At 44.6% G+C, this 12,674-nt stretch overlaps 2 protein-coding genes across 2 annotated transcripts; one reads left to right on the top strand and one right to left on the bottom strand.

Annotated features, from left to right (window-relative positions):
* The first annotated feature begins 175 nt into the window (after positions 1-175).
* Ire1 (serine/threonine-protein kinase/endoribonuclease Ire1) lies at positions 176-6,429 on the top strand. The gene is made up of 15 exons (XM_076824262.1): positions 176-443; positions 610-967; positions 1,051-1,433; positions 2,282-2,411; positions 2,519-2,561; positions 2,644-3,023; positions 3,112-3,331; positions 3,404-3,651; positions 3,740-4,092; positions 4,174-4,343; positions 4,433-4,719; positions 4,825-5,121; positions 5,263-5,438; positions 5,519-5,710; positions 5,790-6,429. The coding sequence occupies exons 3-15, from the start codon at positions 1,326-1,328 to the stop codon at positions 6,168-6,170; spliced, it is 2,985 nt and encodes a 994-aa protein (XP_076680377.1). The 5' UTR covers positions 176-443; positions 610-967; positions 1,051-1,325; the 3' UTR covers positions 6,171-6,429.
* On the bottom strand, positions 5,263-11,963 carry LOC143375301 (putative inorganic phosphate cotransporter). The gene is made up of 4 exons (XM_076824266.1): positions 11,827-11,963; positions 9,556-9,791; positions 8,580-9,477; positions 5,263-7,909 (listed from the first exon to the last, which is right to left on the bottom strand). Exons 1-4 carry the CDS (start codon positions 11,849-11,851, stop codon positions 7,569-7,571), a joined length of 1,500 nt encoding a protein of 499 aa, XP_076680381.1. The 5' UTR covers positions 11,852-11,963; the 3' UTR covers positions 5,263-7,568.
* Positions 11,964-12,674: the final 711 nt, after the last annotated feature.

The following is a 12,674-nucleotide window of genomic DNA, read 5'->3' as shown; positions in this document are numbered from 1 at the left end:
GTTGTGTACAAGTGCATATATTGTACATATACACACACTATTGTAAGTATTTATACGATTACGATGCGACGCGCGTTTCAGGTTAGGTTGGAATAGCCGTGCGACACATACGGGTGTCTTTCATGTACTTGGCGTCGAGTAGCTGAGACAGCTAAGCTGATTGCAGCGCGTACATATGTACTATCGATCCTATCGACTCTCCGTCGATCGACGCTATCGAGCAGATTAATCAATGTCGTAAAGTGTCTGGTCGTAAACTGCGTGGACCTCTATGAAACGCGCATATAGGTATCTGTTCGCTGCTCATCGACTCGATAAAGTCATTATATAAATCAGTGGTTGACTTGATTAAAAGTTCAGCAATGAAAAGTCGGTAGTATGTATGCGCTGGATCTGAATATCACCACGAAAGTAGAGTGCGGTGGAAGGACGTTAAATGCCGTGTAAGTGCGTTCTGGCTTTGTGTTTACATATCTAAATGCGCATAAGTAGGCAGGTAGATTTGGTAGATATGCAGTATGGCCGCGTACAATAGCGTATGCACCAGCACGTATACATACGTAAACACACTTTTTACAAAATTGTTTTGTCGCGATGTTTCTCGCGTAGGTATGTGTACAATAGGTATGCAGTCTGTCGTACTCGACACACGTGAGCCACGTGTCCATGACGTTATTGCTGTCCTTTGGATGCATGCGCGACACCGTTCACACAGCTACCGAACGTAAAACGCTTCACGATTTTTCCCAAACTTGATCACATTCAACATGGATAGGAAGAGCACTCGAATGCGTGGTTGATAGTCGGTGTACGATGATTTTAAAAGCGGCTGCGTATACGTATGCGGAAGAAATGAACGTTATATTCGTTTGAAGTGTGCGTGCTATGTGACATATATCATACATCACTTCGCGACGATTATCGCAATCTCGCGTCGCAACTGTTCACACGAATGGCAACAATTAGCGTAAGAAATGAATTTTATTGAATCTAGATCTAAACCATGGCCAAGCACCATTCCACATACGATACCTATGAAACATGTTGCAGCCCGAGTTGCATGGCAAGAGAGATAAGGAAAAGATTTTCAAGCTATGCCTTCTCCGCGTGGATTCGATTCAACGGAAGCTATCGGCGATTCATGAAGATTATATAACGATGCTCGTACACGATGAGGAGACGAATGCCTGAATTCTGCGTTATAAAATAGAATACAAAGCTAAGAAACCATTCTGTCGCGCATGTACAATTTACTCCTCGGAGCAGATAGAAATTTCATATTTACCTAATCGATGCGCGAGTTTGGATAACAAGCCGCTTTATAAATGATGCAACTGAAAGCATTTAAGCTGGTTCTTTCGGTTATTGGAACGCTACTGTTCACTATCCGTCGGACGGAGCAATCAGAGCATTTTCATTCGCTGGAACGAGAGGTATAACAGAATCTATCTTTTGCTTAATGTTGTTAAGGGGCAGAGGCGGATTCAGGAGCCTTTCTTGAAGGGGGCGAAATATGTAAAAGTGCATAAGTACATTTTTGAACCTTCTTTTACGTGATTTAAAATTTGTTTGTAATTTATATTTTAATATCTCTACCTGATACTATAGCCTGAATAATTAAATTCACCCCTTTCGCCCCCCTCTGGATCCGCCCCTGTTAAAGGGGGACCCCACCCTGAAGCCACTAACAAAAGACCAAGTTAGGGATTTTTTTGTTCATATAAATAAAAATATAGGGCTTGGATTTTTTATATAGTTTTAAAGCAATCTTTATTTTGCTAGAAAACCTTTTTTTTTATGAAAAATTGTAGAAAATGGTGGTGAAAAAAATGACTTCCTGGAGATATACAAACAGGAATTTTTTGAATATTTCAATTATTCGAAAAGTCAATTCTTCGAACTGCTATAATTTCCAAAATAATTCGAATTTTGCGAAAATCCTACGCTAGGTCAAAAATAATCTTCCTGTTTATATATCTTTTTTGTATGTCCATCTCAGATGATCCAGTAATTCCCGCGAGTGTGGGCCAGTTTTTTTGCAGTGCTCTGGGAAGTCATTTTGTTCACCTCCATTTTGTACAATTTTTCATAAAAGAAAAAGATTTCCAGCGAAATAAAGATTGCTTGAAAACTTTATAAAAAAAATCCAAGCCCTATATTTTTATTTATACGATCAAAAAAATCCCCAACTTTGTCTTTTGTTAGTGGTTTCAAGGTGGGGGTCCCCCTTTAAGCTGAAAATTCCTTTTGTAAAGCTAAATGACACAAACATCGTGTATAGTACCAACAGAGACGAAACACAGAATTGGTAACGGAACAAGATGATCCCCTCTTGATGTTCTCCACGCTCGACGGTTCCCTCGTTGGCATAGGACAACGCTCTGGAAACGTGCTCTGGAGGCAAAGCGATGGTATTCTTTGTATTAGCCGACGCGGACGCCTGACGGTTACTTTATATACTACCTAGTAATAAAGAAAGTTTCGCGAATAGGTGTAACCGTTTAATCATCTATTTCAGAGCCAGTCGTCAAGATACCAGTCGATCTCTCAAGAGCGTCAACGTACGTATATGTAGCCGTCGGATCGTGTTGGACGTTATATTTGTAAACGTCACGGTTGCTGAGGTTTTCTTGCCGTTTTCAGGCCGATGTTCTTGCCAGATCCGAAAGATGGCTCTTTGTACGTGTTTGGAGCGGAAACTGAAGCTCTGAAGAAACTGCCGTTTACTATTCCCCAGCTGGTGGCCAACAGTCCATGTCGTAGCAGCGATGGAATTTTGTACACCGGTAGAAAGATCGACACTTGGTTCAGCGTTGATCCTCACACTGGACAAAAAGAGCAGCTTCTGGGATTCGACAAAGTTAAATATACTTGTCCCGTAGAGATCGAGGATGCTGTTTTTGTCGGTCGCACCGAGTATAATATCATTATGGTAGATAGCAAACAAAAGAACAGAAAATGGAATGTTACATTTTACGATTATTCCGCTGCGAAAATGGAACCCGAGGGGATAGAAGATTATGGTCGGTCGCTGATTCTCTATCTCGTGTTACGTCCGGTCGCCTAGGTTGCGTACGTGTGAATTTTATTACGTACGTCGTTTTCTTCTAGATCTGGTTCATTTCACAACGAGTTCGACCGGACGTATCGTCACCGTGGATAGAAGATTAGGAATGGTTCTTTGGGAACTGGATGTACAGAGTCCAGTAATAGCGGTGTACATCGTGAGAAAGGAAGGCTTATTAACGGTTCCATTTACCAGCGTTGCGGATGGAACGTTGGATCTACTTCTTACACGTTTTGCGAACAAGCCTAGCGACATTCAATTATTGTAATTGAGATTTTTTTTATTCATTTCTTGCATATCGCAAACCTGTATTTCCTTATTTTCGTTACCTCGCAGTCCGACATTGTACATCGGCCAACATAGACACGGACTTTATGCTCTACCGTCTCTCGTTGATTCGGCGACAGCCACAGTATCCAGTAATATTGGACAGTTGCTGCTCGAAGGTCCGCCGCTATCGGTTCCGCAATTAGGCAAGAACGACAATAGGGTTCCCCTGTCCGGCGGCAGCGGTAGTCATCATGCGTATGTCGATAACACCGATACTGTTGCTCAGCCCGAATATCAAACTGTCATCGCACTAGGTACGTACGCGTACGTACGCACAACACGTACAACTACGTGTCGGTTATTAACTGATTACGAGGTTTGCCAATTTCATCATCGGGTTAGGTCATTATGAAATACCGGCTGAATACAAACTGCAAGATCAGCAGCCCCTTCAGATCACCGGCCGGTCCGATCCTGTGATCGAAACGTTGCCATTACGATACTTGAACTCCACAAAGCAACCGCTGCCGCTCAACTTGCAACAAGCTGACGACGGCGGTGAATCCCCCGACGACGGTGTCAGCGGCGAATCTTGGCGCGAATACCTACGGAACACTTACACGGCAGGCAAAAGCTGGCTTAATCAGCAGGAAAACAAAGGCCTAAAGCTAGTGTTGCTCGTATTACTGGGATGCATTCTGGCAATGTTTTGGTACCTGAACGCACAATTCAAGGAGTTTCAACAACTGTCGCAGGTAAGTATCTACTTGAAAAATTCCTACTTGGAAACTTTTCCATCGCGGCCTTATGATTTGAGTGTGTGATGCGTTTTCCAGCAAGGTTCGCGGGAGAGTAGTCGCACCAACGACTACTACTATGGAACAACGCGATCCAGCGTGCTCGCGGAGCCAGAAGATATCGGCCAAGGGGTGGTAAAAGTCGGAAAGATAACGTTCGATACCGGGCAAGTGTTGGGGAAGGGTTGCGAAGGAACCTTTGTATACAGGTACCACTTCCCCCTAATTCGCCCTCTTCTAAACCCCGAGTTCAGGGTGGCACGGTGTATCTCACTAGCCGGAAATTTTCTATTTCCAGAGGTGAATTCGATGGTCGTTCTGTAGCGGTGAAACGTTTGTTGCCCGACTGCTTCACGTTCGCCGACCGAGAAGTCGCGTTGCTCAGAGAATCGGATGCGCACGCGAACGTTGTGCGATATTTTTGCACCGAACAAGACAGGATGTTTAGGTACATTGCGCTGGAACTGGCTGAGGCGACTCTGCAAGACTATGTCGGGGGGCAATACGACAGCCGAAAAATATCGGTGAAGAGCATTCTGCGACAGGCTACGTCCGGACTGGCTCATCTACATTTCCTCGACATTGGTGAGAGAGATTCTGGTCCTTGAACAACGACGACGGCGACGACCATCCGCGGATTTCACATTTCTCCGATTACAATATGTATTTCGTCCGTTACTTTGATGACAGTGCACAGAGACATCAAGCCGCACAACGTATTGTTATCCACGCCGGGTCCACGTGGTGAAGTTAGAGCCATGATATCGGACTTCGGACTGTGCAAGAAGCTTCAGCTGGGCCGCGTCTCCTTTTCGCGTAGATCCGGTGTCACGGGAACCGATGGGTGGATAGCACCGGAAATGTTAAACGGGAACAGAACCACTTGTGCCGTTGACATTTTCTCCCTCGGCTGCGTTTTCTACTACGTCCTTTCTGATGGAAAACACCCATTCGGAGATCCATTGCGGCGGCAGGCCAATATTCTTTGTAAGTCACTTTTCTTCGCTTATCGGCAAAATAGGTTCAGGTTTCGTCGATACGGATAAAATTATCCACTTGCGCTTTTCGCCTTTGCTCGATCCTTCGACTCCTGATGTAGATTGATGTGTATTTCGATGTGTATCATAGGCGGCGAAAGCGACTTGACGGCCCTTCACCATGGTATCCCCCAAAGCGACAAGGAACTCGCGTTAATACTTATAAAGGCGATGATCGCCAGCGATCCATCGGAACGGCCGCCGGTAACGGCTGTCCATGATCATCCCATATTCTGGAAGCCTTCCCGAATTCTTGGATTCTTCCAGGTATCGTTTTTCCATCGTTTGTTTACCGTTTAAACTTCCAAGTTCCATCCACAACCTGTGTATGCCATGTTTTGCGGCAGGATGTGAGCGATCGAGTAGAGAAGGAACAGACCGACAGCCCGGCACTGATTGCGCTAGAAACGGACAATGCACGGGTTGTACGAGGAGATTGGAGGTTATTCATCGACGTGGAGGTTGCCACGGATCTTCGAAAATACAGAAGCTACCGTGGCGAAAGTGTTCGAGATCTTCTGAGGGCTTTGCGAAACAAGGTACAGGGGGAAGGTACAACTGAAAAATCTACCAAATTGCTGGATTGTCATGCCGATTTGTTATCGATTCTCCTTTTAGAAACATCACTACAGAGAACTGAGCCCCGAGGCGCAAGAGAACCTTGGAGACATTCCCGACAAGTTTACCGATTACTGGCTTTCTAGATTTCCCTGCTTGTTGTCGCACGTCTGGTGCGCGATGCAAGCATTCCGTGGCGAGCCAACTTTAAGAGACTATTATCATGTTGATTACATGTTTTCAAACATTTGCGAAACGGAATTCCCCATATCCCGAAGCAGCACTCATCCCACGAATTCTAATACGTTATCATCGACGTCTTGGAGAGGGCGAGATAATATCGATTGGAGTCCGAATAAAGCGAGATATCGTGGTCAACGTCGAAAACACGAAAAAAAGAAGATCGAAGTACCACTTGCCTGGACGTTACCGTCAAGCTAATTTTAAGAAACCGCTAGTGATTTCAGTCGCAGATTACTTTCTTAACGCGCGCGCGCGCGCGCGCACCCCCCTCCCCCCACACACTTTCACTCACACTCGCGCTCAACTATCGAGGCGCTACATTTATTATTTGTTAAAAAGAATCAGGCAAACGACGCCGCGAAATCAAAACTGTTTGTAAATGATAAACTAATGTACCTAGGGTTTACGAACGTTTGTGAAGTATCGTATACTATAAATACACGTACAGTTGAGCGAATATCGATGCGTATTTGCGTGTGTGTGGTCGACAAGTGAAAATTTGATTGCACGTATGAACTCAATACGCGTAAATCTAATCTTTTGGTTTTCTTCCGTTAGCTCGGTGTTCGGTCCTAATGCACATCATGAATACATACATGTATAAATACACACCTGTATAAATACACACACACACACAGGCGCACGCACGCAGCATACATGCAGTTGTACGCACACTTGATTGCTTAAGTTTTATTAAAAAAAAAAAAAAACATACATGTGTAGATTCGTATCTTTCTCCATTTGCTTCGATAACGTTCAACAGATAGAAAAACGATACAAATGTATACCAGTGCACAGAGGGAAATGTGCGGCACATGTCTCTCGGCAGATAATATAGTTTTATTTTTGCGTTCTTCCGTTATCGGTTGACGGGGAACATGAACCGTGCATGTCTTGTTCTCACTCTAAATAATTTGTCTACCGAAGCGCGTACACAGACTTGACTTGATTCTCACTTGATTACACAGTGAACACGAGTTGCCATGTCTCCTCTGTGTACGCAATGCGAGTGTAATAAAGACGTGGTTGTGATGATGGATTATGATGGATAGCGATGGCGATGGCGATGGCGATGGCGAATGGCGATGGCGAGAATGATAATCTCCTTTCCGCAGCACGCAAAGGAGGGGCCGCCGGGTCTTTCACTTGTGCGCGAGTGCGGTTGGTTCGCGAGATTCAAGCGAACTCTGTGTACACGCGCTTCCGCATCCAAGTATACATCTATATCATCTACATCGTAATACTTTTGTTTCCGTTGAATCGTCATCCTCTTGTACTGCGTGGAATTCAGGAACCTTGGACTAGAGACGCCCGACAAATAGGTGTACTAACAGCGCAGTTGATTCGGTAGTTGATTCGCATTTATAAGGTATACGGGTGGGGGAGGGGGGGAGGTGTATCGTCGGTCCTTGGACATACAAACTCGTGTCAACTGACGCTACGGATACCTTGAATCGAGTTTCTTCGCTTACAAGTTTGTAACAGACTGTCGCGAACGATGTCTGAACGAAACAAGCGCGTATCGAAGCAGCAGCATTGGTTGCTGAAAAGCATCGAGGTAGATTTATCGTATGACGAGATCTCGTCAGTCTGTTTTTAAGGAAGATCTCTTGCAACTTTCTCTCGCTGTTTTTCGCTGGCAATTTTCATTTGCCTCTGTTCCCTTTCGCTTCGGATGAATTCAGGATCGTTCCAATACTGCACTTCACCGCTCGCGTAAACGACAAAGATTACATTTGACACGATGAAAACACCGAGGACTATCCAAAACACGATTCTCCATTCGTGGAGACCATCGTTTGTTGTCAGCACGCCAACTATGTACGGTGTGACGATACCTGTGAAAGCGCCTATACCATTAACAAGAGCCATCAATGTGCCAGAGTAATTTGGACTAAGATCCAGAGCATTGACTTTCATTCCAGGATAAAATGTACCTGCAAAAAAGAGACAGGTGGTATAGTAGGTACATAGTGGTATAGTAGGTACAGTTAATAAAAAAAAGTATTTGGATACTTTTTAAAATCGCATAACTTTTTTAGAATTGGTCTAAACGACATGAGTTTTTTTTTTTAGAAGCTAGAAGGATTAGTTTGCTAAGTGACGTGTTCGTCGTTTTGAAAAAAAATTCAATTGGTCGGAATAGCAAAAAAAATAGTAAAGGTCGATTTTTAAAACTTTTTTTTGTAAGCCTGTAATGAAAATTCAAAAAACCCGTTTGTAGATTGAAGGGAGTTATATACATGCCTAAAATTTCATCAAAATCGGTTAACGTTGCTCTCAGCTATAACCGCTTAAAAATCGCAGAATAAGGCCCAAAATCGCGAAATTCGTTTTTTTTTTTAAATTTTCATTACAAGCTTACAAAAAAAGTTAAAAAACCTTTACTATTTTTTTTGCTATTCCGACCAATTGAATTTTTTTTTTCAAAACGACTCACACGTCACTTAGCAAATTAATCCTTCCAGCTTCTAAAAAAAAAAACTCATGCCGTTTGGACGAATTCTAAAAAAGTTATGCGATTTTAAAAAGTGTCCAAATACTTTTTTTACTAACTATATATGTGGGCGATGAAAGAAGAATGATTGTACAGTGTTGAACACGTACCCATCAATGTTGTGCCGAGGGTGAACATAACGACGACGAGTGTTCTGTCGCACATGGCGTAGGACGCGCCGATAATGAACACGCCCGGACCGATCGAGGCAATGGTTGTGCCTAGTTTGCGCACGTTGGTTCGCGACATTACCCCAGACGTGATCATCCAGTCGGCTAAACAGGACGTGACCACGCTGCAAAGCCACATGGTTAGATAGGGTAGAGCGGATAGCAACCCATTGTTCTTGATCGAGTACTTGAGTACGCTGCTCATGTATTTAGGCAGATCGTTGATGAGGGTGAAGAAACCCCAATCGTGGCCAACCTGCGCGGCTATCAGCGCCCAAAGTGGCATGGATCTGAGAACGTGCCGCCACGGTACCGACGGGGGCTTTTTATGCGTATGAGCTTGCATCTTGTCGCGCAGAAAGTTCCTCTCCCTCTCGGAAATGAACGGGTGCGTGTCCGGACTATTGTAGCAAGTTACCAGCCATATCAAGAACCAAACAACTCCGACGCTACCGAACACGTAGAACACAGCCGGCCAGCCTATCGTCGAGTAATGAAGGATAATTCCGGACAACGAGTTCGCGAACACCGTACCGAGCTGGGCGCCGGCGAACACCAGCGAGCCAATCATGGATCTTTCCTCCGGCGGCGTCCATTGCGCCAGCATCGCGTTCAGCGCCGGAAATGTTGTGCCCTCGCACAGGCCCATTAATACGCGGATAACAATCAGACCTGGAGCCTCTCCGAATTCCACCACGATCGGTGTAATCAGCGTGAACACTGCGGTCGCCAGTATACCGAGGCCGAGAGAATGTTTTCCACCAAACTTTTCGGACAGCATGCCGCCAGGTAGATGCGTTACCACATAGCCCCAATAAAACGACGATAAGATTACACCCTGACCGAAAGACATGCGTTATTAGTGTGCCCGAGGGTGTATTGCTTTCATGGCGCGTGCCCTGATCTGTTTTAATACCTGCGTCATTCCATCCCAATCGTAGACTTTCGAGGTGGACGATACCGTCGGTTCAGTAGAATTCTGCGATTGCCCGTCGTCCATGGCCGGGCACGAGTCGGGATTGTTGTGCGCTTCCTTCACCGGCCTTACCATCGTGGTGATCGTGATGGAGAGGCAGACCCTCATCGCGTAAGCATTGAACAACGCCAAAAATCCCATTATCGCGAATATCCATCGTTGTGGTATTCTCCCACCTGTGCGTACAGCAAAGTAGTATCTCGCTTAGGTGTATGGCACTGGTATATACAATTGCACCGATAGACCCACGCTGTCGCAAAGAAGAAAGCCCGAGGTCAACGGCGCGGAAGGAATGACGATTAGCAGAGCCTTTCCCTGTTGGCAACTGCCTAACGAGCCGCAGAAATCAATCTAGGTAAAGGTCAGATTCCTTGCACGTAAGAGTGACACTCGGGTGCAACACAATTTCGATTTTGGCTCGCGCTCTGTCCAGGAGGCAAACGTGCAAACGTGCAAACGTTTAATAAACAGTAGGCGAAAGAAAGAAAGGAAGAAGGAAAAAGAATTTGGGCAACCGACAAATCCTTGAAACGGAATTATGGAGGTCATACGCGCCGGATCATCGCAATGATACTTTGTGACTTGATTTTATAACTAGTCCCCAACAAGGAGGGCGACCCGATTGAGAAACACCTTCCGGAGATGCTTGCTGGCTGGCCAAGCACAGTAGCCGGAAAAGAAGTAAAAATTTACCATTAATATCAACAATTACAGTAGGCATGCCCCCCGTGTGTGAGTATAGTCGATGAAAGAGGGCAGAGTTAAAGTCGTAGCGATAAATCAAATCGCAGGTTTTGAGGCTAGGCTCGAATCAGGGGAGATAAAGCGATCGAGATGATGGAAAACAATAGTATGTACCTATACTTGCCGGCTTTCGTCAAACTTCTTCAAAAAAGCGTTCTATGATATCAGCGATACATACTCATCTTCGTCGGCGCAACAAACAATAGTAGCATATGCCTAGGTATATGTGGTACGTACGATCGACAAACACGCGAGCAACCGTAATTCCTTATCGACCGGGGCGCACGAGTTTCTTATTTCTAGATAAATCCATGGGAACAAAAAACTCGATGGAATTCCTTCGGGAGGAAAAAAAAAGGAAGATAAAAATCTCAACTACAGGCGTCGTATAACGAACGGCGGAACTCTTGGAAAAACTGGAAAATCGAAGATTATCCGCGATGAATATTCTCTCCTCCACATTTCCCACAGTTTTTCATCGACAATTTTTTTCATCCGTTTGGCTAAATGTCACCAGACTCGGCTGCAACGAGTTTATCTTATCTGGAAATGTACGGCGAAGCTATCAAACACGGGAAGCCGAAAACTACCTTAAGATGATAATAATAATAATACACACTTTAGTGCGATTTACCGACGCGGATTACAATTGGCAGGTTGAAATCGTCGATTCGCCGAAAAGATAACGAAGTGATCATGGCTTGAGTGGTTCTTCACAGATAGTATAAAAAATGATCTAAATTGCTGTAATCCGGGCTTAGGAAGCCAGTTGTTTATTTCCCCGCTTCAGCTAACAACTAATCTCACCTGATACGAGAAGATCCCTCATAAAATATATATATATATATATATGTATATATGTATATATGTATATATATATAAAAGACAATAAAAATTATGCGAAATCTCCTATCACATGCGTCACATCTTCTACACTTCTCGATCCTTGATATTATTCTTCCACTCTGCGCTGCATCGTCTTGCTCTTAAATGCATCTCCACGGCGCTTCTCGATAAAAATACGAATACCTGATTTCTCACTTTCTGTCATTGCTCCCTATTAATCGTCGAGAGTCTAGCCCGCCGCGATCCTTTCGAAAGATAGCCAAGCTTCACGAGAGACGGATAATACGATACCATCTATCGACACAAAAGTATTAGGTACGCTTGTACATATAAGGGGAAAGCGCATATACGTTTCGCTGCGTGTATCATTCAAGTTCCGTTGTTATTTATTATGCAAAGAACCGTGGATCGTCGTCGTCCTCGATGCTACTATTTCCCAGCTCTCACCCTTTGCCACCCTTCCTGCATGTATACTATGCACATGTAATTACTCTGCCCAACAAAGCCCAATTCACGATCCATTGCACAGCCACTGGCTTTGGCGGTATTTTGTTCAACCCCCCCTTTATCGTTTATACTTGCTTGATATTATTATCGTAGTAGGAAGTAACCAGTACTCACAGCATGCTTTCCATGTGCCCATCATTTTGCTAATAGGTTGCTCTCTGACACTCGGCTGTCGGTATCAACTGTGTCCAGGTTCGCGAATGTGTTTAAAACGGGCAACGAGTGAGCAATAATTATTATTACAGGTCAAGTAGAAATAGTCGATCTCGACACCAAGCGAAACACTTATGTTACCGTGGATCGTATACGATCGTACAGCCGCGTCCAGTGGAGGAGCAAGCCCGCTACTTATTCACGAGATTCTACGGATAAAAACTGTAGTTAGATTGTACATACATCGCGACTACTTGTTGCGAGTAACTGGATCGAACCTCTCCGTGCGAAATCGTTTTATACTCGTGCACGTGCTCCTCGTTGAACGCGAAAAGGGAAAGGAAACGTGGAGAAGAGGCTAAGCGTAGTGGTAAAAGTTGACGCGGGCAAGGTATAACACCACGAGAGAGAGAGAGGGGCACGGGGGAGGGACATGATAACGCGGCCGTACATACATACATACATACGTAGTCGTTTTTGATACTTGACAGTCGTTCAACATCTACCAGCAAATGGGGAGGAACAGGCGAAGAGCAGGAGAGAAACAGGAGAAATAGTTTCCATGTTTCGATCCAACGGATGACCAAGTTTATGCATAATGTACGTACATCCGTCAGGAATCCGGCCATTTATCCTCATGGATCTTTCCCGCCGACGCCACGCGTCGTTTATATCTTTCTAGATACATACATGCATACATACATACATGTGTAGTTTCTAACGAGGAACCTATTGCCTCCCTCCCATTCCACCAACGCGCAATCATCCGGCAAAATCTGTTGGCAGGCAGGGATTCCCTTTTAGATAAA

This window comes from Andrena cerasifolii, chromosome 12 (assembly GCF_050908995.1).
Source record: "Andrena cerasifolii isolate SP2316 chromosome 12, iyAndCera1_principal, whole genome shotgun sequence".
Classification (NCBI taxonomy): Eukaryota; Metazoa; Arthropoda; class Insecta; order Hymenoptera; family Andrenidae; genus Andrena; species Andrena cerasifolii.
This window is presented reverse-complemented; position numbering and strand designations above follow the sequence as displayed.

Coding starts and splice junctions, on each gene's coding strand:
- Ire1 (XM_076824262.1), top strand. CDS start 1,326: ATGATGCAACTGAAAGCATTTAAGCTGGTTCTTTCGGTTATTGGAACG. Junction 3,332..3,403: donor CCTAGCGACATTCAATTATT/GTAATTGAGATT, acceptor GTTACCTCGCAG/TCCGACATTGTACATCGGCC. Junction 5,711..5,789: donor TGAGGGCTTTGCGAAACAAG/GTACAGGGGGAA, acceptor TTCTCCTTTTAG/AAACATCACTACAGAGAACT.
- LOC143375301 (XM_076824266.1), bottom strand. CDS start 11,851: ATGATGGGCACATGGAAAGCATGCT. Junction 9,478..9,555: donor ATTGGGATGGAATGACGCAG/GTATTAAAACAG, acceptor TCTTTCGGTCAG/GGTGTAATCTTATCGTCGTT. Junction 7,910..8,579: donor CCTCGGCACAACATTGATGG/GTACGTGTTCAA, acceptor TCTTTTTTGCAG/GTACATTTTATCCTGGAATG.